The sequence below is a fragment of the Protopterus annectens genome, chromosome 1.part1, assembly GCF_019279795.1.
Source record: "Protopterus annectens isolate FY-2018-M chromosome 1.part1, PAN1.0, whole genome shotgun sequence".
Taxonomy (NCBI): domain Eukaryota; kingdom Metazoa; phylum Chordata; order Ceratodontiformes; family Protopteridae; genus Protopterus; species Protopterus annectens.
This window is the reverse complement of record NC_056726.1, coordinates 1,047,051,834-1,047,078,475: the sequence shown is the minus strand read 5'-3', so window position 1 is coordinate 1,047,078,475 and position 26,642 is coordinate 1,047,051,834. Positions and strand designations below refer to the sequence as shown.

At 43.6% G+C, this 26,642-nt stretch overlaps 1 protein-coding gene across 1 annotated transcript in view; it reads left to right on the top strand.

Annotated features, from left to right (window-relative positions):
• Positions 1-15,955: 15,955 nt before the first annotated feature.
• The window catches only part of SDHAF3 (succinate dehydrogenase complex assembly factor 3), a 439,866-nt gene continuing 429,179 nt past the window's right edge, over positions 15,956-26,642 (top strand). The window contains exon 1 of the mRNA XM_044079932.1: positions 15,956-16,327. Within this exon, the coding sequence (XP_043935867.1) occupies positions 16,151-16,327 (177 nt within the window). The 5' untranslated portion in view covers positions 15,956-16,150. The remainder of the gene's footprint in view (positions 16,328-26,642) is intronic.

Below are 26,642 nucleotides of genomic sequence, written 5' to 3'. Positions count from 1 at the left end.
TGTAAAAACCATATGACAAGGTCTTAAGGGAGCTGATTTGGGCAGTCCTGAGGTGATATGAAGTCCCAGAAACAGTGGTAGAATTAGTGCAGACTATGAACAAGGACTCAGTAACTCAAGTATGAATAGTGTTCAGTCTAACAGAGGGGTTTCCATTGGGAGTGGGTGTGCAACAGGGTTCATCTATGAGTCCACTGCTGTTCATACAGGTGATGGACTACACTAGCAAAGAGGTCAAAGGAGAAAGACTGATCAACAAAGTTGTATGCAGACAATGTGGCATTACAGGCAGACTTTGAGTAAGAACTTCAGTAAAGGATAGGGGAATGGAATGTAAAACTGAAGGCACATGGGACAAAACTGAGTACAGATAAGACAGTTGTAATGGCAGCAAATGGGGAAAATCAGATAAAGCTGAGAACTGAGACAGAAGGGAAAATAGTGGAACAGTTAACAGCTTCAAGTATTTGGGAGGGGTGGTTGATGAGAAGAATTGAAGTCTGAATGACGAGGTCAAATCTAGAATCAAAGAGGCTGCAGCCAACGGCCTGTTCGCTAATGTAGTTCATCACTTGTAGTAGTATAGTAAGGGCAGACTGAGAGGGGCAAATGCTCTGGGTGCAATTTGTTGGGGGGCACAGTCTGCCAGTTCCAATCACTCTTTAATGCATATCATCTTTTAGAAGTCGGTATTGATTTGCAGTGAAACCTGAGCATTGTAGCTCCCCCCGCATGCTCTAAACTGTTGCAGTTCCTTGCTACATTGTAACATGCAGTTTAAAAGAAAAAAAAAAAAAAAAAGGTTGTCTTCTTTTTCTTACTAAAATCAGACTGCTGTAGTACTCCATGTTCATAGGTTGATACTACGCTATCTGCCCTAGGGCATTTATAAGCCTAGCCAGAGTGTGTTTGGCTTTCACCACCCTTTTAGATTAGTAGACTGTGCCTTTGAATAGTAGGTCACAGAAGATAGCCCTTTTATGGTTAGTTTACTGTGCATCTGTCTAGCAGGGACCCAGAAGAGATCCCAGGGGTGAACTTACGATCTCCCATCCACTCGTCAAGATTTCTCTTGAAGAGGGTCAGTGAGGGGCTCTGCCTAACTTGGACTGGGATTTTGTTCCAGAGTGAGGGGAGCCTCTGGGATATGAATCTGTCCCTCCAGCATGTCCTATTTATTTCTGTGCTGAGGTTTAAGTCCCTGGAGCGTGTAGCTCTAAGGGATTTGGATTTCCTGAGGTGGAGCATGCCCATTAATTCTGGGTTGGACATGGCTTTATACGTCAGGCACAGATCGCCTCTGAGTAGGCGGTAAGCAACTGAGTAGAGCTGGAGTTTCTTTAACTGAACTGCATAGGGCATCTGTTTGAGTCCCTTGATCCTCTTGGTGAGGTACTTTTGGGGTCTTTCCAGTTGCTGCAGGTGTCGGGTAAGGTACATCCCAAATGGGGCATTGTATTCAATTATGGGCCTGATGAGTGATGAGTAGAGGGGCACAATGACCTCTCTTGATCTAGATGTGAAACCTTTTGTGATAAGGTGGGCTGTATAAAAGGTCTTTCTAACCACTTTGGCAATGTGATTGTCAAAGGAGAGATTACTATCTACTTGGGTCCCTAAATCCCTAATTACTTCTTCCGTACTTAATGAATTACCACCTATGTGGTAATTTGTGGGCACTTTGTTTTTCCCAAAGGCGATGACTATGCATTTTTTGGCATTTAGCTTTAGGCCATGGCTCTGGCACCAGTTATCCGTCTCTGTGAGACCCTTTTGGAGGATGCTTGTGTCGGCCAGAGAGTCGATTATGGCACCCAGTTTTCAGTCATCTGTGAACTTGGTCAGCCATAGTCCTCCCATGTTAGCCTGTACCTCAGAGAAATATATACCGAACAAGAGAGGTCCCAGGACTGAGCCTTGTGGGACGTCACTTGTAACTGGTTTAGAGTCTGACATGGCACCTGCAATTCTGACCATGCGGGTTCTCTCCCTGAGCCAGTTTGCAACCCATCTTGTGACATAGGGGTTGATATTTAAGCTTTGAGCTTATTTATAATGCCCGAGTGGGGTATTGTGTCGAAGGCTTTTGTGAGGTCCAGGTAGGCTGTGTGGACTACCTTCCCTTCGTCTATGGCCCTGGTAACTGTTTCAAAGAAGTCGACAAGGTTCAAGAGGCAAGATCTGCCCTTAACAAAGCCGAATTGGGTAGGATCCAGTGTCTGGAGGTTCCCAATGTCTTTGTTTATGAGTTCCATGATGATACGCTCCATAGCTTTGCAGACCAGGCTAGTCAGGCTTATAGGGCGATAGTTTCCAGGGTCCATTGTGGCACCACCTTTGTGGAGCGGGACCACTGTTGCTGTACACCATTCCTTGGGTACATATCCTGTAGTAAGCCTGAGATTGAACAGGGACTTTATATGAGGGTTAAGTTCTTCTTGAAGCTCGTATAAGACGCAGCCCAGGACACCGTCCGGTCCCATTGATGCTGGGTTTTTTGCTTTGGAGAGGGCAGCTCTCACCTCTTCATCTGTGATGTCAGGGAGGCTACATTCTGTTGGGATGGACCTTTGCTCTTTTGGAGGGGATGGGGGGGGGAATTTGCACTGAACCTGTCTACCAGGATGTTGGCAATATCTGTGGGTTCAGTGTATTTTTTGTCATTTTGCACTAACTCAGACCATATCTGGGAGTTGCCACCCAGGTTCCTGACATAACTAAAGAAGGCCTTGTGATTGTCTTTAGTGTCTTGTGCAATTTTTCTTTCGAAGCTGGCCTTAGATGATTTTATGAGGGATTGTAGCTTCTTGCTAGTCCTGATCAGAGATGCCTTCCCTTTTTGGGATTTTGCTCTATCATGTAGTAGCTTCCTCCTTTTGTTGTATAGCTTATTTATGGCTGGGGTCCACCAGACAGGTCTCCTGCCTTTGGAGGAGTGAGTCTTGGTTTTATTTGGGATAGCACAATCCATGCATTCCTGTGTTTGTAAAGGATTCTGCGGTTTGAGCCATATTTTCCACTGGCCTGTGGGCTTTGAAGGATACCACCTCGGTTTTGAAAAGTGTGAAGTTTGCTTTTGAGACGTTCTTCACCGTGGTTACCTTGGCTGGGGGTGGGGATAGGATATGGATGTCCAGTGAGATTAATTTATAGTCTGACCTTACCAATGAGGGGTATACCTCTGGTGTGGAACATAGAGTCCCCATGTTGGTTATGACTAGGTCCAATATGTTTTCCCTTCTTGTGGGGGTGGTGACCAGTTGTTCCATAGCATTTGAGTTTATAAATTCTAGGAACCATTGGGCAAGGGCATTGGGGCTTGAGTAGTTTTCCCAGTCAATGTTTGGGTAGTTGAAGTCACCCAATATAATGGTGTTTGGAGAGACCTTCATATTCTCCAGTGTTCTCAGGAAAGCCGAGTGGGGTTCCTGAGTTTGGGAGGGTGGTCTGTAGCAGGCCACAAACTGAAAGGCAGTTTTGCCCACTGTTAGTTGCACATGGATGGTCTCCGATGCTTCGTGCAGTGCTACTAACCTGGAGGTGTGGGTATCTTTGATGTATATGGATACTCCCCCTCCTTTTGTGGTTCTGTCTGAGTTTTGTGGCCGAAAAGCATGGTATGAAGTATAACCTGGTAGTGCTGGAGTGCTTTCAGGAGCCTTGAATCAGGTTTCTGTTACTGCACAGATATCGATATTCTCCATACTGAGGATTGCCTTGAGTGCGTGCATTTTGAGGTTTAGACTTTTGGCGTTGAGCAGCATTACCCTTAGTTTCTTTTTCCTTGTATTGTCTATGGAGGTGGGTTTGTCTTTTGAGCCTTGCCTAAAAAAGGCACTATGGGGGTGGCAAGAGCCTTTGCCAATATCCGAAAGCCCAGTGGTGACAGGTGCAAGCCATCCCTAGTGAAGCAACGTGGCTTGTCGAGCATGTCATCCCAGGCTGGCAGACACTGGATCCCCTTTGAATGACACCAATACTTTAGCCAATTGTTAAAATTGATCATTTTGTCTTTATACTATGGCATCATTCTTGGTGAGGGTAAGATGCTACTCAAGGTCAGGGTCATACTGGCCTGGGCTACATGATCAGAGAGCTCCTCTATGTCTCTTTTCATGTAGTCCAGGGAGGTACGTCTCAGGTCATTCACACCAGCATGGACAATGACAGAGTCATATTTGTACTTGCTTTGGAGTGACCTGAGTGCATGTGTTATGTGGCGGATCCTGGCACCCGACAGACAGCTTACAGTGACCTTCTTCTTGTTCAGCCTGGTGAGTGGGGCGTCAGTGTGTCTGACAATAGAGTCACCTATTACAAGTGTATTAGGTGTGTTGTTTAGCCTTAAGGGCTGTGACTGTGTGGCACACTGACTTTGTGAACTATGTGATACGTGGGTATTGTTGTGGGGTAGCAGTTGTTTGGGTGTCTGCTTTGGAGGTCTCTGCTGCTTAGGCAGATTTTTATTTAGAGCCTTCGAGTATGTTTTTGTGTGTTTATGTGTTTGGTTTGCTGTTGCTATAGGTCTATGTGAGACTAGATTTGTGGTGTGTGTGGTTACCTTCTCTTCCTGATTGACTGTGTCAGTCATGGGTCAAGAGAGCTCAGCCTCCAGTTTGGCTATATAGTTGCATTTCTCACATATATTTGAGTTTGTTGGGAGGAGGAGAGGGTTGTCTGTGTACATAAGGCAGTTGTAACATTGCCTCAAAATTCACATATTCACCAGCTGGACTGGAGAGTACACACGAAACTGACCTTTGGACATGTCAGGATATTATGATGAAATACTTTTTGACTGATCAAAAAGGATCAGTAGGGTGTTAAGTGTTTAAAAGAGTATAAGAGGGGTTTAGTGCTTAATTTTGTTGGTGTTTTGCTTATAAGATTACTTATAAGTGCAAGTGTAAGGCTTTAACATGAAAATAGAGTGCTTCCTTTGAGATTTAGATCAGTTCCAAGGGAAAAAGTGAAGAGCAGACTCTATGGAGCCGGTAATAGTTTAAACCTGTTTAAGTGGCATTGCCCGATGCTGCGCTATGAGCAAAATCACGCAAAACTGCGCTAAAGTGGGTTTTTAAGCAGGGGACTTGAAAGAGCTAGGAATTAGCCCAAAATGGCCAATGAACAACAGGTTTCTGGGCTGAGATCACTCCTCCAGGGACAGATAGGCTGCTCAAAGCTCCCCACTCCCACTGGTGAACAAAGAAGCTTCCTTCTATCCAAGTAAGGATATGGGCAACACAGGAACTATTCTAAAGTCCAGAATACAGCAATACCTGTATTAGGGACTATTCTAGCTCAGGAAAGGCGGGAAACAAGGATTTTTTTTGTTTTTTTTTTCTTTTTTTCTAGGCAGATAACAGAAAAAGCACAGTAAATACTTTACACAGGCTAGCGCACTTGAGTGAGCAGCCTCAACAAGTAATTCAAACAAACAAACAACTTCAAAGTGCAGGTAATAATAAATGCAGTAACAAGCTTATTTCAAGCAAAAGAGCAGTTTTAACTCGCTTTTTGGCAAGAATAGACAGTTGCAAAGGTAAAGGCAGTAAAAGGTACTTAAATCAGGTAGCAGTCACTCTTTTTCATCTCTCTGCTGCTAGCACCACTCTGCAGGACCACGAGGAGCTTTGCTGAGTCGGAACAAGTGCAAAACCGCGCCAAAGCGGGTTTTTAAGCAGGGGACTTGAAAGAGCTAGGAATTAGCCCAAAACGGCCAATAAACAACAAGTTTCTGGGCTGAGATCACTCCTCCATGGACAGATAGGCTGCTCAAAGCTCCCCACTCCCACTTGTGAACAAAAAAGCTTCCTTCTATCCAAGTAAGGATATGGGCAACACAGGAACTATTCTAAAGTCCAGAATACAGCAATACCTGTATTAGGGACTATTCTAGCTCAGGAAAGGCGGGAAACAAGGATATATATATATTTTTTTCTTTTTTTCTAGGCAGACAACAGAAAAAGCACAGTAAATACTTTTCACAGGCTAGCGCACTTGAGTGAGCAGCCTCAACAGTTAATTCAAACAGACAATTTCAAAGTGCAGGTAATAATAAATGCAGTAACAAGCTTATTTCAAGCAAAAGAGCAGTTTTAACTCACTTTTTGGTGAGAATAGACAGTCGCAAAGGTAAAGGCAGTAAAAGGTACTTAAATCAGGTAGCAGTCACTCTTTTCATCTCTCTGCTGCTAGCACCACTCTGCAGGACCACGAGGAGCTTTGCTGAGTTGGAACAAGTGCAAAAACCGCGCCAAAGTGGGTTTTTAAGCAGGGGACTTGAAAGAGCTAAGAATTAGCCCAAAACAGCCAATAAACAACAAGTTTTTGGGCTGAGATCACTCCTCCAGGGACAGATAGGCTGCTCAAAGCTCCCCACTCCCACTGGTGAACAAAGAAGTTTCCTTCTATCCAAGTAAGGATATGGGCAACACAGGAACTATTCTAAAGTCCAGAATACAGCAATACCTGTATTAGGGACTATTCTAGCTCAGGAAAGGCAGGAAACAAGGATATTTCCCCATGTGGGGTCTAAATCCTTGTATCAAACTACATTGTAGCAAGCAGTTTTCTACAGTAACAGTTAAAAAGTTAAAAAAAGAAAAATGTAAGTAAAACCTGAAAGCTATAGCAATCCATGTGGGGTATAAACTCTACCAGCTGTTTACTATGGTTTAAAAGAAAAAAATGATTTTACTTCTTTCTTTGTTAATTAAAATGTGAGGAAGGAGGTTCTGAGGGAGGGTGCAGAGATAAGACCTAGTTGGCTTCAGCATTTCAGGAGCCCAGGCACCTGAGTGGAGATTTTTTTTTTTGCTCTTGTATTGAAGAGCTCTGGCAGGAGGGAACATGCATCAGGCCACCTGGCTGGTGTGCCAGTGTAATGAATGTTTTTTTGTTTTGTTTTTTTGCTTTTCTATTGAAGAGCCGAGCCAGGAAGGAGGCGTGTGTGTAAATGGCCAGCTGGTTGGTATGACAACGGAAGAAGTGTCCATTTTTTTTTTTGTTATAGTAAAATGTGAGGACGGAGGGGGGTTGGAGGCAGGCCACAGAGATAGAACCTGATTGACTCCTGCATTTCAGTACTTGATTGAGGCTTTTTTTCCCCTTTTCAGTTGAAGAGCTGTTGGGGGGGGGGGGTCAAAACAGCAGTGGACTCAGAGATGAGCCCTGAAGCACATCCACTCCTATTGGGAATCGCTCTGCGAGTCAAAACACTGCTTATACTTGTGCCATTGGGTCCTTGTATAAAGCCTACACTAATTCTACCAATGTTTCTGGGACTTGAAACCACCACAGAACAGCTCACATAAGTTTTCTTACCATATGCATTCTCCAAGTCTAGGAATGCCCATCTGGACTCTTGCCTCATCTCTAGCTTCTTCTTGTCTATTTGTTTCACTGAAAACATTGGGTTGGTTGTGTTGCATCCTGATCTGAATGCAAACTGCTCATCACTCAGCTTAATTTATACTACTCTGTGTATTCATTTGGCAATCACTTTTTTCAGCACTTTCATGCAGTGTGACAGGAGTCTCTTACAGTTGTGATTGTCCCCCTTCTTCTTATATGGATTGCTCTAAATACTTGAGTTTTAGACAGTCCTGTATTGGGACTTTTTTCTTATGCAATGGCACAATAATTATTTTATCTCCAATCATCTGGAATACATCTTTCTCTCCATACTGCTATGAATATCCTCTGGGGACAATTCTCCTCTAACTCAGCCAACATCTTAATTATATCTGCTGTGACCTCATCTGAGCGTGTTGCTTTCCCTAACTTAATTTTCATTTGTGCTGTTCTTACCTCTTCTAGAGTGGGCTGTTTTTTCTCTTCCATTGTAGGCTTGCTCAGGATCAGCTTATCACAGGTAGATCTATGCCCCTTGTATTCAAGAGCAAAAAAAAAAACATCGGACATTCTTCTACAGGCACACCAGCCTGGGGCCAGATATACGACACCCCCACCTCCTGATCTAGCCATTCAGGTCCTGCCTGTGTGTGTCCCTCCCTCAAATCCTCCTACAACATACCCTGCCTGCAAGGAGCACTGCAGCACTCGTGCTTTAGTTAAAAAATATATATTTTTAAATTGTAGCAAACTGCCTACTACAAATGCAGCAAACAGTTGCTATAGTCTATACCCTGCCTGCAGAGAGGACTACAGTGCTCAGGTTTTACTTTATTTTTTTTTTCTTTTGAACTGTAGCAAACTGCTTGCAATAATGTAGCAACCAGTTGCTATAGTTTAGACCACACATGGAGCTCTACAGTGCTCAGGTTTCACCGCAAATGCAATACTGACTTTTAAAAGCTGGTATTGTCTTAAAGAAAGATCCAGATTGGCTGATTGCACACCTGAACACTTTGTCTGGGGCAACTTCCCCTCTTGCCCCACCCTAACTATGCTACTATCTGCCACAGCCACATATCTTTCTATAGTCCTCACACCTGCTGTTTAGAGAAGCATTCATTTTTCAACACCGCCTATTTCTCCTACTTGCTGAGGTGCTAGAGCCCTGAGCATTTCCATGAACTCTGTTGCTTTCACTCCATAATCTTCTAGAACTTCAGCCTAGTCTTTGTTGACCTTAGAGCTTTTTCTGATCACTGCTTGATGCTGATTGTGGACACCAGGGATTTATGTTATGGGCTAGCTGTTTCTGTTTCACTGGCGATGGCTTTGCAATCACTGATTCTACCCCAGTGCCAATTTCTTACTAGAAGAAAGTCTACCTGAGCTGCATGTTGGCCACTGTTGTATGTGATCTTGTGACTGTCTGTCTTACCAAACTATGTATTGGCCACTAACAAGCCATTTGCCAAACAGAAGTCTAAATGGCCTCTCCTTATTTATTCCTGTTGTCCCACCCTTGGGGACCCAAGCAGTCCTTATATCCTATTCTGTCTTTCCATATATGAGAAATTATCAGGTCTCCAGTTATCAACACCAACTCATATTGTCCTGCTTTATCTAGTAGGCCCTGCAACTGCTGCTTGGATGCATTCTGCTGTGGGCATAGGCTAAGATTATGAATGCTGCCCTTTCCTTACACTGGAGTCTTACAGTCATATGTTTACCACTAATTCTGATAACAACCCTCATTGTCTTCTAAAGCCTCTGTCTCACCACAATTCTCACTGTTTCTAGTCTGTCTTCCCCCTGAATAGTAGAGTCTGGATCTGAAACCAAGTGGCTTTGCTGCACTGCTCTTCCACCTTGTCTCATGGATTTAATAAACAGGACATCCATCCTCTTCCTTACCATCATGCCATCCTGTTTCAAGTTGTATCCTGTCAATCAACCTACATTGAGTGCAGCAATCCTTATTTCATGTTTCGCAGGCCGATTGGTTTTGTATCCAACTTTCACTCGGAAGAGTTATCCCAGGTAACCCAGGCTAGACAGTAGCTGACCCAGGGCTGTTGTGCTTTATGGTGGGCACACACTGGCCAATGGAGGCATACAGACCCCTCCCCCTCATTAACATGGGTCCGAGGTGTAGAGCAAAGTAGGCTGGATTCTTAACCTACTTATCATTGGCAAATACCTATGCCTATTTTTGGGCAACAGTTACTAGGTTCATACTAGGCTATCTGCCCTAGGGCATTTATAAGCCTAGCCAGAATGTGTTTGACTTTCGCAACCCATTTTAAATTTATTTTGCTATGCCCTTTTTCGAGGTTAGTATACTGTGCCTCTGACTAACAGTGTCACAGAAGTGATACCCGGGGTAAACCTACGATCTCCCATCCACTCATCAAGATTCCTCTTGAAGAGAGTCAATGAGGGACTCTGCCTAACCTGGACTGGGATTTTATTCCAGAGTGAAGGGAGCCTCTGGGTTATGAATCTGTCCCTCCAGCATGTCCTATTTATTTCAGTGCTGAGGTTCAAGTCTCGAGCGTAGCTCGATGGGATTTGGATTTTCTGAGGTGCAGCATGTCCATTAATTCGGTTGGACATGGCTTTATACGCCAGGCACAGATCGCCTCTGAACAGGCGGTATGCCACTGAGTAGAGCTGGAGTTTCTTTAACCGGGCAGCATATGGCATCTGTTTGAGCCCTTTGATCCTCTTGGTGAGGTACTTTTGGGGCCTTTCCAGTTGCTGCAGGTGTCTGGTAAGGTACATCCCAAATGGGGCATTGTACTCAATTATGGGCCTGATGAGGGATGAGTAAAGAGGCATGATGATGTCCCCTGATCTAGATGTGAATCCCTTCATGATTAGGTGGGGTATATAAAATGTTTTTCTAACCACTTTGGCCACGTGGTTGTCAAATGAGAGATTGCTATCAACTTGGGTCCCCAGGTCCCTAATTACTTCTTCTGTACTTAATGGATTACCACCTATGTGGTAATTTGTGGGCACTTTGTTTTGCCAAAGGGGATGACTATACACTTTTTGGCATTTAGCTTGAGGCCATGGCTCTGGCACCAGTTGTCTGTTTCTATGAAGCCCTTTTGGAGGATGCTTGTGTCGGCTGGAGAGTCGATTATGGCGCCCAGTTTGCAGTCATCTGCGAACTTGGTCAGCCACAGTCCTTCCGTGTTGGCCTGTACCTCAGAAATATACACCGAACAAGAAAGGTCCCAGGACTGAGCCTTGTGGGACACCACTTGTAACTGGTTTGGAGTCTGACATGGCTCCAGCAATTCTAACTATGTGGGTTCTGTCCTTGAGCCAGTTTGCAATCCATCTAGTGACATAGGGGTTTATATTTAAGCTGGTGAGCTTATCTATAATGCCCGAGTGGGGTATTGTATCAAAGGCTTTTGCGAGGTCCAGGTAGGCTGTGTGGACCACCTTCCACTCGTCAATGGCCTTGGTGACTGTTTCAAAGAAATCAACCAGGTTTAATAGGCAGGATCTGCCCTTAACAAAGCCGAACTGGGTAGGATCCAGTGTTTGTAGGTCCCCAATATCTTTATTTATGAGGTCCATGATGATCCTTTCCATAGCTTTGCAGACCAAGCTAGTCAGGCTTATGGGGTGATAGTTTCCAGGATCCGTTGAGGCACCACCTTTATGGAGAGGGACCACTGTTGCTGTACTCCACTCTTTGGGCACATATCCTGTAGTAAGGCTGAGATTGAACAGTAGTTTTATGTTTGGGTTTAGCTCTTCTTGGAGTTCATGTAGGACGCAGCCCGGGACACTGTCTGGTCCCATTGATGCTGTATTTTTTGCTTTGGAGAGGGCGGCTCTTACCTGAGCATCTGAGATGTCAGGGGGGCAGCACTCTGCTGGGATAGATATTTGCCCTTTGGTGGGGAGGGGTTTGCACTGAACCTGTCAGCTAGGATGTTGGCAATGTCTGTGGGTTCGGTGTATTTTTTGTCATTTTGGACTAATTCTGAGCATATCTGGGAATTACCACCCAGGTTCCTAACATAACTAAAGAAAGCCTTGTGATTATCCTTAGTGTCCTGTGCAATTTTTCTCTCGAAGCTGGCCTTATACAATTTTATGTGTGGCCGTAGTTTGTTGCTAATACTGATCAGTGATGCCTTCCCTTTTTGGGATTTTGCTCTATCATTTAGTAGCTTCCTCCTTCTATTGTATAGTTTGTTTATGGCTGGGGTCCACCAGACAGGACGTCTGCCTTTGGAGGATTGGGTCTTGGTTTTATTTGGGATCGCATGATCCGTGCATTCCTGAAGGTGTTCATAGAATGCGTTTATAAGGATTCTATGTCTGAGCCATATTTTCCACAGGCCCGGGGCTTTGAAGGATTCCACCTCAGTTTTGAGGAGTGTGAAATTTGCTTTAGAGAAGTTTTTCACTGTGGTTTTCTGGGCAGGGGGTTGGGTCGGGATGTGAATAGGTTCATAGGTTCATAGGTTCATAGGTTTATACTAGGCTATCTGCCCAAAGGCATTTATAAGCCTAGCCCGAATTTTTGTGGCTTACGCCACCCCTTATATGAAAAAATACTGTACCCATTAGTTTGTTGTGCCTCTGTCCAGCAGTGACACAGAGATGATTCAGGGTGCAAACCTACGATCTCCCATCCACAGGTCAAGATTTCTCTTGAACAGAGCCAGCGAGGTGCTCTGCCTCACATGGACCGGGACTCTATTCCACAGCATAGGGAGTCTCTGAGTGATAAATCTATCCCTCCAGCACGTCCTATTTATATCCGTGTTAAGGTTTAAGTCGCTTGCTCTAGTGGTTTTGGTGGATTTGGATTTTTGAGGTGGAGCATGTCCATTAATTCCGGGTTGGACATGGCCTTGTATGTCAGGCACATGTCACCTCTGAGCAGATGGTATGCGACTGAATAGAGCTGGAGTTTCTTCAATCTGGCAGCATATGACAGATTTTGGAGTCCCTTTATCCTTTTGGTGAGAAACTTTTGGGGTCTCTCCAATTGCTGCAGATGTCGGGCGAGATACATCCTGAATGGGGCATTGTACTCGATCATTGGTCTGATAAGTGAAGAGTACAGGGGAATAATGACCTCACTAGATCTGGATGTGAATCCCTTCATGATCAGGTGGGCAATGTAGAAGGTCTTTCTAACCACTTTAGCAACATGAGTGTCAAAAGAAAGGCCACTGTCAACCTGGGTCCCCAGGTCCCTGATAACCTCTTCTGTGCTTAGTGGATTGCCACCTATATGGTAGCTTGGGGTTACCTTGTTTTTCCCAAGGGTATGACTATACATTTTTTGGTGTTTAACTTCAGGCCATGGCTCTGGCACCAGCTATCTGTTTCCGTGAGTCCCTTCTGAAGGATATCTGTGTCCGATGCACTTTCCACTATGGCTTCAGTTTGCAGTCGCCTGCAAACTTTGTCAGCCAAAGTCCTCCCATGTTGGCCTGTACTTCTGAGAAGTAGATGCCAACAATAGGGGCCAAGGACCGAGCCCTGTGGGACACCACTTGTGACCGCTTGGAGTCTGACATAGCGCCAGCAACTCTAACCCTGTGGGTTCTGTCCTTAAGCCAGTTTGCAACCCATCTTGTGACATATGGGTTTACATTTAAGCTGGTAAGTTTTTCTACAATACCCGAGTGGGGTATTGTGTCAAAGCCTTTGCAAGGTCAAGGTAGGCTGTATGGACTGCCTTTCCTCATCAATGGCCTTGGTGACTGTTTCAAGAAGTCACCAAGTTCAAAAGGCATGATCTTCCCTTGACGAAGCCAAACTAGGTTGGGTCCAATGTCTGCAAGTCCCCTATATCTTTGTTTCTGAGCTCCATTATGATCCTCTCCATAGCTTTGCAGACTAGACTTGTTGCTTATGGGGAGGTAATTACCAGGGTCCGTAGAGGCACCGCCTTTGTGGAGTGGGACCACAGTTGCCGACGCCACCCTTGGGCACGTATCCTGTGGTAAGGCTGAGATTAAACAGCTGCCTTATGTGCGGGTTTAATTCCTCATTTAGCTCGGTAGCACACAGCTTGGGATACCATCCGTCCCATTGATGCTGTGTTTTTAGCTTTAGAGAGAGCAGCTTTCACCCGCATTTGAGATGTCTGGGAGGCTACACTCTGCTGGGATAGTTATCTCTCCTTTAGGGGGAGAGGGGTGAAGTTTGCACTGAACCTGTCTGCCAGTATGTTGGCAACGCCTGTGGGTTCAGTGATTTTGTATAATTTTGGACTAATTCTGAGCATATCTGGGAGTTTCCACCCAGGTTCCTAACATAGCTGACAAAGGCCTTATGATTGTCCTTGAATCCATGGCAATTTTTCTCTCAAAATTGGCCTTAGTTGATTTTATGAGTGCTCGTATTTTTTACTAATAATGATCAGGGGTGACTTCCTTTATGGATTTTGTTCTATCATGTAATAGCTTTCTCCTCTTATTGTAAAGTTTGTTAATGGCTGGGGTCCACCAGACTGGACGCTTGCCCGTTGTCGAAAGAGTATTAGAGTTATTTGGGGATGCCTGATCAATGCAGTCCTGGAGGTGTTCATAGAAGGGATTTGTAAGGGCTTCCGCGAGCTTGGGTTGTGGTTTCCACTGTCTCAGGGGCCTTGAAGGATACCACACCAGTCTTGAGTAGTGTGAAGTTTGCTTTAGAGAAGTTCTTCACTGTGGTCTTTTTGTTTGGGGTGGGGCAGGATGTGGATTTCCAGTGAGATTAGTTTATGATCAGATCTCACCAATGAGGGATATACTTCTGGTGTGGAGCATTTTGTCCCCATGTTTGTGATAATGAGATCTAGTATATTTTCTCCTCTCGTGGGAACAGTGACTAGCTGTTCCATGGCATTTGAATTTATGAACTCCAGGAACCGTTGGGCTAGAAAGTTAGGGCTTGAGTAATGTTCCCAGTCTATATTCGCGTAGTTGAAGTCACCCAATATGATGGTGTTTGGAGATACATTTATACCCTCCAGTGTCTTCAGGAAGGCTGTGTGGGGTTCCTGAGTTTGAGAGGGTGGCCTGTAGCATGCTACAATTTGTAGAGCAGTTTTGCCTATGGTTAGTTGCACCTGGATGGTTTCAAGCTTGGCGTTGCCACCAACCTGGAGGTGTGGGTATCCTTTATGAATATGGATACACCCTCCTTTTGTGGTGTGGTCCGGGTTTTGGGGCCTGAACGCATGATATGAGGTAAAACCTAATAGTGACGGTGTGCTCTCAGGAGCCTTGAACCAGGTTTCAGTTACAGTACAGACATCGATGTTCTCCATACTGAGAAGGGCCTCGAGTGTGTGCATTTTGAGATTTAGACTTCTGGCATTGGGCAGCATTACCCTCAGTTTCTTCCCATTTTTGTTTTCTAGGGTGGTAGGTTTAGAATTTGAGCCTTGCCTAAAAAAGGCACTATGGGGGTGGCAAGAGCCTTAGCCAATATCCGGAATCCCAGGGGTGACAGGTGCAAGCCGTCCCTTGCGAAGCAGCGTGGCTTGTCAAGCATGTCATCCCAGGCAGAATATCCAGTGAGATTAGTTTATGGTCTGATCTTACCAGTGAGGGATACACTTAGTCCCCATGTTGGTGATGATCAGGTCCAGTATGTTTTTCCCTCTTGTGGGAGTGGTAACAAGTTGTTCCATAGCATTTGAGTTTATAAATTCTAGGAACCTTTGGGCTAGGGTGTTGGAGCTAGAGTAATGCTCCCAGTCTATGTTTGGGTAGTTGAAGTCACCCAATATAATGGTGTTTCGAGAGACCTTCATATTTTCCAGTGTTCTCAGGAAGGCCGAGTGGGGTTCCTGGGTTTGGGAGGGTGGTCTGTAGCAGGCTATAAACTGGAAGGCAGTTTTACCCACTGTTAGTTGCACATGGATAGTCTCTGATATATATCTATACTATATCTCATTTTTACACTGTCAAGAGCTAACCCTGACATGGCACACATTCTGTGATCCACATTATCCTATCTTCCATGACTATTTAATTTTTGGATGAATCTGAGGTGGACAGACCCAGCATGTTTTGGGAAGTGGGAAGAACACCACAGAGACACAGGGAGAATATACAATCTGTACATAGGCATTGGCTGGAGATCAGGATCGAGCCGTGTACCTTGTGCATGAGAGGTGAAGCCTATGCATTTTAAATCGTGGTATTGTCTTTCTCAAAATGTTTAGTTCACCCAGTTGCAGTACTCCAAGAATAGGGTGTGCGTGTATCTACCTACCTTGTGTATCTGAACTTTGAATTTCTGTCTATAGTATACCCCCACACACATACGTCTGCATGTGTGACTGAATGTGTCTTCTGAGTTAGAATACTGCGAATTTTGTCATAATTTAACTGCAATGATTTTTGACAGCTGACAGTGTGAGAAGTATGCTTCCCATATTCAAATATGTAAAATAACGTGATTATGCTTAACGCCGCTGTAAAGCTGGATTTTCATTTACACTAGTGAGTTTTTGCCGTAGTCAAAACAATGGCTTACGGTTTTAGTAATGAAGCTGCAGAGCCATCTCTTCGTAATGCATTTTACGGTGACTGCACTAATCAGTGCACTGCTACGGAACTCTATATCTAGCATTTGTTTTCCAGTAGGAGTCGTTTGTGGCTGGACTGTTAATTTAAGGGAATAAGTGAGCCTGTAATGGTAAATTGTTCATGTAACAATTTGACATTTACGCTCTGACCTTTTAATTTAAAAACTGCACAAGCATTCATTTCAACTGGATTATGTAGACACGATTTCCGAACAAGTGAAAATGCTGAACACTACCCATCTTTTTAGAGTCAGGTCCCTGTATAAGAGGATTTTACTGTTACACAAACTGCTGCCTGTTGACCTGAAAGCTTTGGGTGATCGTTATGTAAAGGACGAATTTAAAAGAAACAAAACTGCCACCCAGCAGGACACTGAAAATTTTATGGCCGCATGGGAGGTAATATTAACCTTAATAGACGTTTATCTTGCACTGACTGCTTCACTGTCAAGCCTTCCCGTCTCGCATACACTTAGAAAATGAAAGCAGCAGCTGTGTGATTCAGAATGTATTTAACGTTAAACATCTGTCTTATTTCGCGGTTTGTAACCACAGGGTGGCGAATTGTCTTTACTTGAGGCTGATGAGAATAATGACAACAAGATAATTCGCATTTGTCTTTGTGACCTTATGTCATCAGTAAATGGTTGTAGGTAGGTTTTTACTCACCCCCTCCCCGTTACTCTAAATTTAAATTCATAGGAGCCGCACATATTTTGTGAGCTTGTGCGTGTCCTGTTGAGTACCTCACGTACTGGTTTCTGTTGTTATATTGGGAGATACTAAATGTTGAGATGTTCCCTTTACCTAGTAGTTGCCGAAGCAAATATCATTACCATGTTTACTTAGGACTTGTTAATTTATTAACCTAGGGAATTATGGGAGCATAGACTGGTTTATAGTTTAAGATCACACAGTATGCTTTTGTAGACTACATAACCCAAACTGTACATTTTGTAATTTCATCAAAACTTCTGGGTTTCATTATTATGGACGGTGCAGTGGTAGCGTTGTTAGTTCACAGCAAGAGGTTCTCCGGTTCGATTCTCGGCTGGGGTGCCTTCTGTGCGGAGTCTGCATGTCCTCCCTGCGTTCGTGTGGGTTTCCTCCCACATTCAAAAACATGCATCTGGAGTTTCTCCCCCTGGCCTCCGCTGAAAATCTGCTTCCTCCCAAGTCATATTTTCCAGGTTAACAAGTAAATATGCGTTTGCTCATGGTTACCACCTGTCCCACTTTGCGAGGGACAGTCCCTCTTTGGGCAGTTGTGCCCTGACAAAAAAATTAAAAAATGGCAAATGTCCTGAGATTTTAGGACAAAGTTATTTCCTATATTTTATGTAATAGTTGCATAAAACAGTTATTCTGTATCTAAAATACCTAAACGTTATAAGAAACAGAATGAGCAACTGTCTAAAATGCTACAAGAATAAGCTTTTATTTAGGCAAAAAAGTTTTTATATCCCTTGTACTCAGGGTTGCCACCTTTTAACAAGGGCAAAGTGGGACATGGGGGTGTGGCCAACATGACACTGACCACCCCCCCACCATGACATCACCAGAGTTGTTAAAGGAGATGCAGTATTAGTTATGGATGCAACATTGTGACATTACAGCATACTGAAAACTCAAACCATTTAAATGAAGTGAACTATTACTGCACACACACTAATCAGTTGTAACAATAAACTTTAAAGGAATTAAAAACACACTACTCATTAAACAGACACTTGTTTATTTAAGTAAAATTCATAAACCATCCATTGCTATTCAGAAAAAAAACTTAAAAAATCTACATACCACATACAAGCCAAGTATAAAATTAAGACTTTGTCAATTAAAGCTAAAGCAAAGAACACAAAACTACATACCCTAGTACAAATTAATGCTAAACAAAGAAAAACACAAAATTACGAACTGCACCCCAGTACAATAAATCACTTTTTTTGAATTTGAATATTTGTGACATTTGTATTTTGAATTTGATTTTATGGCTTGAAGAAGGGCCCGATTTGAAATAATATTTGAGTAAAAGTCACAACATTTCATCCGGTAATTTACACTCATCATTAGTTCAGCTTTTAACAAGTCCACACTACATCGGTTTCGCACATCTGTCCATTTACCTTTCACCAATGAAAAAACTCTTTCTGCAAATGCGTTTGAGGGTGGTATAGATAAAACCCTAGCAATTACCGGATAGAGTGTAGTCAGTTCAGGCCCTTCTTTGAAAAGCTTCAGCCACTTCTCTCCTGGGGTCAAGCTTGTGTTACATAACTGTTCGAGAGAGGGCCTAATTGCCAAGTAGTCCCTAAAAAGATAATCTTCGTCTACATCCTGCAGACTCAGGGCAGTGGTCACATTCAGCAAGTCACTGAAGGCAAAGGGCTCATTTAAAGATAATTTAGATAGTGTAAACAAGTAGTTGCTTTCAGTATAATCAAACCACTGCTCCAGGTATTTCACTGCTGTCTCCAAGAACACAATAAAGTCTCTTTTCAGTTTGTTAGCAGAAGTGCTGTCTAATGTGCTCATAAGTGCCCTAAGTTTCCTCCAAAGAAAGCACCTTCAGCTCTTGCCTGCAGTTTTTGCTTCAGAGAGACCATTATACAAAAGTTTCCATGGCAGTAAGTGCTGATTTTTCTAATGTACTTATATGTTCATTAAAATCAACAAGAACAGCACAGAGAAAGTGCAGATAGTACTGGGGCAGTGTAGGCAATTCATTCTCACCATGCTCATTACCTGAAAAGTACTGCCATATCTGCCGGGGGGTCTCCTCTCCTGAGAGAGGAAATAGGACTGGAGCACTGGGAGATTTTTCACTACTCTTTCAATGGCTGGGAGTAGTGACAGCCACCTTGTTGGCACATGTCTTAACAGACTCTCAAATTCCATGCCACAAAACTCAAAGAAGTCTTTCAAGTCTCTGGTCCTTGTGGCAGAACCAGAAAAGTGGCTGAAAAGTCTCATTACAAATGCTTCCACATCGTATGGTAGTTGTGCTGCAGCTTTTTTGGCTGCATTGTGAATGATATGGGCAACACAGTTAGCTTTCTGTAGTGATGGCCACTTTTGTTTTAATCTGGTATACACACCAGATTTCTTCCCATAGTTCACACTGGCATTATCAGCCCCATAAGCTGAAATATGGTTCCAGGGCAAGGAATGCCTTTCCATAATGTTGGAAATTTGCTGTGAAATAGCCTGTGCCGATTCATCAGGGTCTTCATAGAAGTCCAAAAGGCCATTCACCACCCCTTCTTCTTTAGAAAAATACCTCACAACAAGGGGAAATAATTTTATGTTCCCCTTGTTGGAAGCATCTGATGAAATTGCAAATGAAGTACCTGGTTTTTGAAGGTCATGCAGGAGGCATTCCAATGAGTGTGGTCCCAAAACATTTTCAACTATGGCTTCAGCCTTGGTTCTGCCACAAGATAGTTTCTTTGCAGTGTCTGAGTCACTGTACAACTGGCTGGCCAACTTTACTGCACAGTCCAAGCTGTTATACGAAATATTGTGCTTAACAGCATGGAAAACCTCAGAGGCTTCTGCTGCAGTGATTCTAAGTTCTGGTCCCTCAACGTTTGCGTTCCTTGCCCACTTTGTCATCAGGTGAGTGGATTTAGCTTGAAGAATGGCAGTCTTATGTTGTTCAGTTGCCTCATGTCGTGCGACATCATTTCTTCCACCGTGGGTCACTAGAAATTCTCTCTTGCAGTATCTTCAGAATGCTTTGACATCAGTGCATCTCTCGATCCAGTCAAATTCTGTTTTCCAAACGTCCTGCCACTTGCACATTCTCTTGCTGCTGGTTGACTGTGATGAAGCTGCTGCTCTCTTCATGCTTGAATCTGTACTTACCTGATATGCAACATATTTACCAAAACTGTGTTAGTAGGGTTCAGTAACATACTGCTGCACAGCACAAATGAACTGGCTTAATTGGCACACAAAAAACTGGCTCGAAAAACATTGGCATGCGAAAGAACTGTCTCGAAAAACATTGGCATGTGAAAGAAATGGCTCGAAAAACATTGGCATGTGAAAGAGCTGGCTCGAATAACATTGGCATGTGAAAGAAATGGCTAGAAAAACATAGGCATGTGAAAGAACTGGCTCAAAAAACATTGGCATGTGAAAGAAATGGCTCGAAAAACATTGGCATGCGAAAGAACTGGCTTGAAAAAACATTGGCACACGAAGAACTGTCTCAAAAAACATTGGCATGTGAAAGAGCTGGCTCGAAAAACATTGGCATGTGAAAGAAATGGCTAGAAAAACATTGGCATGTGAAAGAACTGGCTCAAAAAACATTGGAAGGTGAAAGAAATGGCTCGAAAAACATTGGCATGCGAAAGAACTGGCTTGAAAAAACATTGGCACACGAAGAACTGTCTCGAAAAACATTGGCATGTGAAAGAGCTGGCTCAAAAAACATTGGCATGTGAAAGAAATGGCTAGAAAAACATTGGCATGTGAAAGAACTGGCTCAAAAAACATTGACATGTGAAAGAAATGGCTCGAAAAACATTGGCATGCGAAAGAACTGGCTTGAAAAAACATTGGCACACAAAAAACTGGCTTGAAAAACATTGGCATGCGAAAGAACTGGCTCGAAAAACATTGGCATGCGAAAGAACTGGCTTGAAAAAACATTGGCACATGAACTGTCTCGAAAAACATTGGCACATGAAAGAGCTGGCTCGAAAAACATTGGCATGTGAAAGAGCTGGCTCGAAAAACATTGGCATGTGAAAGAGCTGGCTCGAAAAACATTGGCATGTGAAAGAGCTGGCTAGAAAAACATTGGCATGTGAAAGAACTGGCTTGAAAAAACATTGGCATGCGAAATAGAGGAATGGAGCAAAAAAGAGTTTACAAACAGTTTGAAAAAGGTCAAATAGTAAATGAGGTAATGTAGGGGGCATTTTGGCCATTGAAGACTAACATTAACACAGCTTGTAGAAAATGAAATGCATTTTTACCACTGAACATGCCCACCTCACCCCACAAGACAAAAGTTAACCGTATTCACTGAACCAAAAAACAGTAAAATGAATGAGAATGCACAGTGGATACCATAGACCTAATTTAGCTTTTGACCGCAGCAGTTAAGAAATGTATGGCACTAATTTACACAGCGCAATGATCTATTAATGAACATGCCCAACAGCAGCACTGGTCATAATCGGATTATAATGAAAACAGTAAATAAGTATGTTGAAGACATCACTAAAACACAAAATAAAAACTTTGCTACTTACAGACGCAAACTACCCTGTAACAACATGGTTTAGCACAATCTCAAATACATTGCATTAACTTCTGAGCATCCATCCACAAAAAAAAAATAAATGGGAAAAAAGTCCAAACATTTTAACTTTTAAAAATGCTTCTTGCAAGAGAAGTAACAAACTACAATGTACAGCAGACTCCATGGGCTCCTTTTACCTCAAAACATAGCAATTAATCCAGCACAGCAATGCAATAAAAACAGGCCCAAGTAAAAGTAACACACCCATATTCACATTACAAGCAAAACAGTACATTTTAACCTTATTAAAAATGCATAATAAATTAAATGCACACATTTACAAGTATAAATGAAAACAATCTTGAAACAGCTTTGGCAAATTGGCAACGTGTACCTACTAGAATAAATGAATTACATTAACTGTTAACATTCCCCCTCAAAAGGTAGACTTGTACCACATAGACATGGACTTGCAGGAACAGGAAAAATTACCTAAACAGTATATCATAACTTCCTGAAAACAGCGTTATAGTGCATATTTCCATACAAAAAAAGTGCAAACTATGCTCAAACATTTCCTATCTGCAAACAGACAATACCCAGAAAAAGCTACGACAATAGAAATGCATCACACTAAGTTTATATTTCACTGCCCCCCCAACAGAAACAAACAACTTCTATACACAGTTCAGCCTTTTAAAAGTAATGCTTCCAAATCATACCCCCAAGCATAATAACAATTACATATACATTCAGGTTTTATATCTTTAAAAACTACTACTCAAAAATATCAAACTAACTACTACACAGATTTAAATATTGCATACTGCACCCATCATCTGCCTTTAAACATTAAAAAAATTAAACCACAATATATTCCCATTTTAAACTAGTACAAAAGTCTCAAAATAACCACTGCACAGATTTAAATACTACATACTACATCCCCATCTACCTCTAAACATTAAAAACTTAAATAAAGCACACTATTCCCATTTTAAATAACTAAAGCCACAAAATGCAATTATCTACTTACCACTCACAGGTATTGCTGGGCTGGCTGGCTGGCTCCCTTGCTGGCTTCTTTCCTGGCTGGGCTGGCTGGCTCCCTTGCTGGCTTCTTTCCTGGCTGGCTGGGCTGGCTCCCTAGCTGGCTTCTTTCCTGGCTGGCTGATTCCCTTGCTGGCTTGCTCCCTTGCTGGCTTCTTTCTTTCCTGGCTGGCTGGGCTGGCTGGCTCCCTTGCTGGCTTCTTTCCTGGCTGGCTGGGCTGGCTGGCTCCCTTGCTGGCTTCTTTCCTGGCTGGCTGGGCTGGCAGGCTCCCTTGCTGCTTCTTTCCTGGCTGGCTGGGCTGGCTGGCTGGGCTAGCTTCAATGCTGGCTGGGCTGGCTTCAATGCTGGCTTCGGCTGGAGAAAAAAATCAGATCTTTTGTCGCAGCTGCTATAGAGCTTAGTGCTCTACAGCTGCGACCTTTATGGGGCTCTTCAGAAGAAGTTCCCGCCCCCTACAATGGCTGCAGCCAATTACTGTGTTAGATTACCACCCGACCTAGCAGAGAATCCTCTAACTGCAGGTCCGGTGGTGACGAAAAGATTGCCGTGGAAAAACCGGAAGTATTTTCGGCTTTTCCACGGCAATTTAAAATGCGAAGCGCAAAGGGGAAAAAAACGGGACTTTTAAAGTCCCACGCTTGGTGAGCGTGGGAAGCGGGATGAGAGGACTCAAACCGTGAGTGTCCCGCTGACAACGGGACGGGTGGCAACCGTACTTGTACTGACCGTGGGTATGTGTCGGCCTGTAAAATCTGATGTTTGTCCCGAAAATGTTCCACTTTGGCCATTTGAAAAGGTGGCAACCCTATTGCTCAAATGAGCAGGGAAGGCAGACTCTTTTCCTTCTTACTAATCAAAGAAGCAGGATATGATCTGTTCTCCTTCAAAGGAGTGTAATATATAAGTTTTTAACCGGGAAAGTCCGACTTGCTATAAAGCCAATTTTTAGCGGACGCCTGCGGAGAAACTCTGCAGATGAGTGTCTTTGTAACGTGGGAGGAAACCCGCAGGGAGTCTCAGGCACTTGAGCTGAGAATCGAATCGCAGAACCTCTTGCTGTGAGGCGATAACGCTACTGCAGAACCACTGTGCCGTTCAGTAATGAAGCTCGAGAAAAGAACTGTTAATAGCCATAATGGCTTAGTGAATTGTAGGTATCCCTCACCCGGCAAAATGATGCAGTAGAGCAGAATAAAATAATTCTTTGATCGTTGTTCATAGTCCTCATTAAATACGTCTTGTGAAAGTATTATTACAGTAATTATTGTAGCAGCTTAATTAATTATTGTAATCTAGAAAGTACAGTTGTGTACTCTTACCATTAATGTAGATGCTCGAGTGTGTTCACTGTTGCAGTCATGACTGTAGGGTTCTTCCTGCCAGCAGCAGCCCCCGATCGGCCAGAATCCCAAAGTCTGGATCGGGCATCAGCTGAGGTCGCTTTTATCTTAACGTCAATGTGCCGGAAGGTACAAAGACCTCAGCTGACGCCATTTCCCCAGTTTTTCTTGCCCCAGATGTCAGGTGCCCAGAAAGAAAAGGCTAAAAAAGAAACCATGCCCAAAACCTCATCAGCCAAAATACCTCATAACAGACAATACTCAAAGAAAAAACAAAAGAGGGGATAGGAGGGAGGGTAACCCAGACTGTAACAGTGAACACACTCGAACATCTACATTTATGGTAAGAGTACACAAATGTACTATGTCTTTCGTAGTTCACTGTTGCAGTCATGACTGTAGAGTTGAGTCTCAAAGCTAAGAAAGGGTGGCTGGAGGAGAAACAGAGGGAGCGGTCACAAAACCTTGCAAAACCGCAGAAGCAAAACCTGCCCTGGACTTAGAATAGAGAGGGAGGTTATAATGCTTAGAAAAAGTATGTAGAGAACTCCAAGTAGCAGCTTCCAAAATATCCTTGGTAGGAACCCCACAAAGAAAAGCTGCTGAAGTAGCAGTAGCCCGGGTAGAATGAGTCCTAACATTAACAGGAACTGGATTGCCATGATAAGAGTAACAGAACTTGATGCAATGGGCAATCCACTTGGAAATAGTTTGCTTAGTGATTGCTTTCCCCTGAACAGTAGGAGCATAAGCGACAAACAACTGATCAGATTTCCGGAACATCTTGGTCCTGTCCAGGTATAGACAAAGCTGTCTGTGCACGTCTAGAGAGTGCAAAAGACTTTCTTCCTCACTCTGAGGGTTAAGATAAAAGGCAAATGAATAGACTGATTCAAGGCCACTGCCGAAACCACCTTGGGCATAAATGTGGGATTAGTCCGTAGGGATACCCTGTCCCCTGTCCTGATGAAAAATAAGGAAGGGTTCCACAGCCATGAGTGCTTGCAATTCTGAAATTCTTCTAGCAGAGGTAATAGCTAAAAGAAAATCAGCTTTCCAAGACAAAAATTTTAAATCCGTGGAAGCTGCAGGTTCAAAAGGAGACAAAGTTAATTTCTCCAAAACATAGTTAAGATCCCAAGTGGGAACAGGAGCTGAATATTCTTAGCCCCTCTAAGAAATTGTTTAAGTAATGGATGAGAAAAAATCGGAGGATCCGTATCAAAATGTGCAGAAATAGCAGAAGCATGAAGCTTAACCGATGAAAAAGATGGGCCCGTATGTAATAACTCTGTCAGATACTGTGAAATCCGAGGAATGTTCAGAACAGAAGAATCGCCACCCTGGACTTGACTCCAGGAGCAAAATCTTGTCCATTTTCCCGCATAAGATTTTCTAGTGCTGGGCCATCTAGCTTCAAGGATTACATCCAATATCTGTTTGGAAAGGGCAGAGGTGTTTACAGACCCGGATCCGCCAGGCAGCTAGAAGCAGAGTCCTGACATGACTGTGCAGTATCTGGCCGTCCCGTTGAGACAGTAGATGAGGGATGTGAGGCAGAATCCAGGGAGGCTCCTGAACCAAGTTCATCAGAGTGGAATACCAGAATTGCCGAGGCCAATTGGGATTCAGTAGAATCATTTGCGGTCTGTCCTGTTTTATCTTCAGAAGTACCCGAGGTAGAAGAGGAAAGGGAGGAAAAGCATATACTGAGAGGTGTTTTCAACTGAATGAAAGGGCATCCACTTTCCATGCTAGTTTGTGGTAGGTCCTTGTGCAGAATGTTGGAAGTTGATGATTCTGAGGGGATGCAAAGAGATCTATGTCCGGACATCCCCAAGTCTTTATAATCATCCTGAATATGCAAACATCCAACATCCATTCGTGTGGATCTGAAATGCGTCTGCTCAATGCGTCTGCCAGAGTGTTGTCTTTCCCTGGCAGGAATTGCGCCTGTAAGTCGATACCGCAGGTCAGAGCAGTGTACCAGATATTCATGGCTAATCTGCACAGGGGGTAAGAGTGAGAGCCCCCTGCTTGTTGATGTACCACATCACTGTAGTGTTGTCTGTCCGTATCAACAATTGTCCTGGTAGAAGAAGGTCCCTGAAGGCTATCCGGGCATTCTGTACAGCTAGCATCTCCATCAGATTTATGTGCAGGTGCATTTGCTCCTTCGTCCGAACACCCTGAAGACATCTCCTGTGCATGTGGGCTCCCCAGGCATAATCTGAAGCATCCGTTGTCAGAACTTGGTTGGTCGGCGGAGGACAAAAAGGCTTCCCCTTGTTCTGTAGACAGGCTTCGGCCCACCAAAGAAACTCTCGCTGGAGACAAGGCAAAGTCGTGACCACTGTTTCCAAACTGTGGTAATGCTGAGACCAGACACTCTTCATAGGTTGGTACTAGGCTATCATCCCTAGGGCCTATACAAGCCTAGCCATAACAATTCCCTGGCTATTTCTTCCCACATTATTTACTTTCCTGGACCCCTGTCTAGCAGGGCGACTGACGTGATCCCTGGGGTGAATTTCCTTTCTATAGGTTCATAGGTTGGTACCACCTCTTGAGGTACCACTGTAGTTTCCTCATACGCAGCCTTGCATATGGTATTAACATAATGCAGGAGGCCATGTAACCCAAAGCCTGCAGAATTTTTCTTGCAGTCAGCTGTTTCATTGAAGCCATGTGTCGGAAAAAAGAATCCAGTTGCACTTTTTTGTCTGGTGTCAAGGAAGCCATCTGGGTTGAAGTACTCAGAAGAGCACCCAGGAAAGTTATCTGTTGTGTGGGTACCAGATTTGATTTCTTTAGATTCACTATGAAACCAAGGCACTGAAGAAGATGCTACACAAAAGCTAGATGCCGAAGTAGAGTGTCTTTGTCGTCCGCTTGAAAAAGACAGTCCAGATAAGTGTAAACTTGAATCCCCTTCTGTCTGCAAAACGCCATTAGTGGTGCCAGGCACTTCATAAAGACCCTGGATGCAGTAGATAAGCCAAAGGGCAGCACAGAGAACTGGTAATGTTTCGAGCCCGCTTTGAAACGCAGATACCTTCTGCA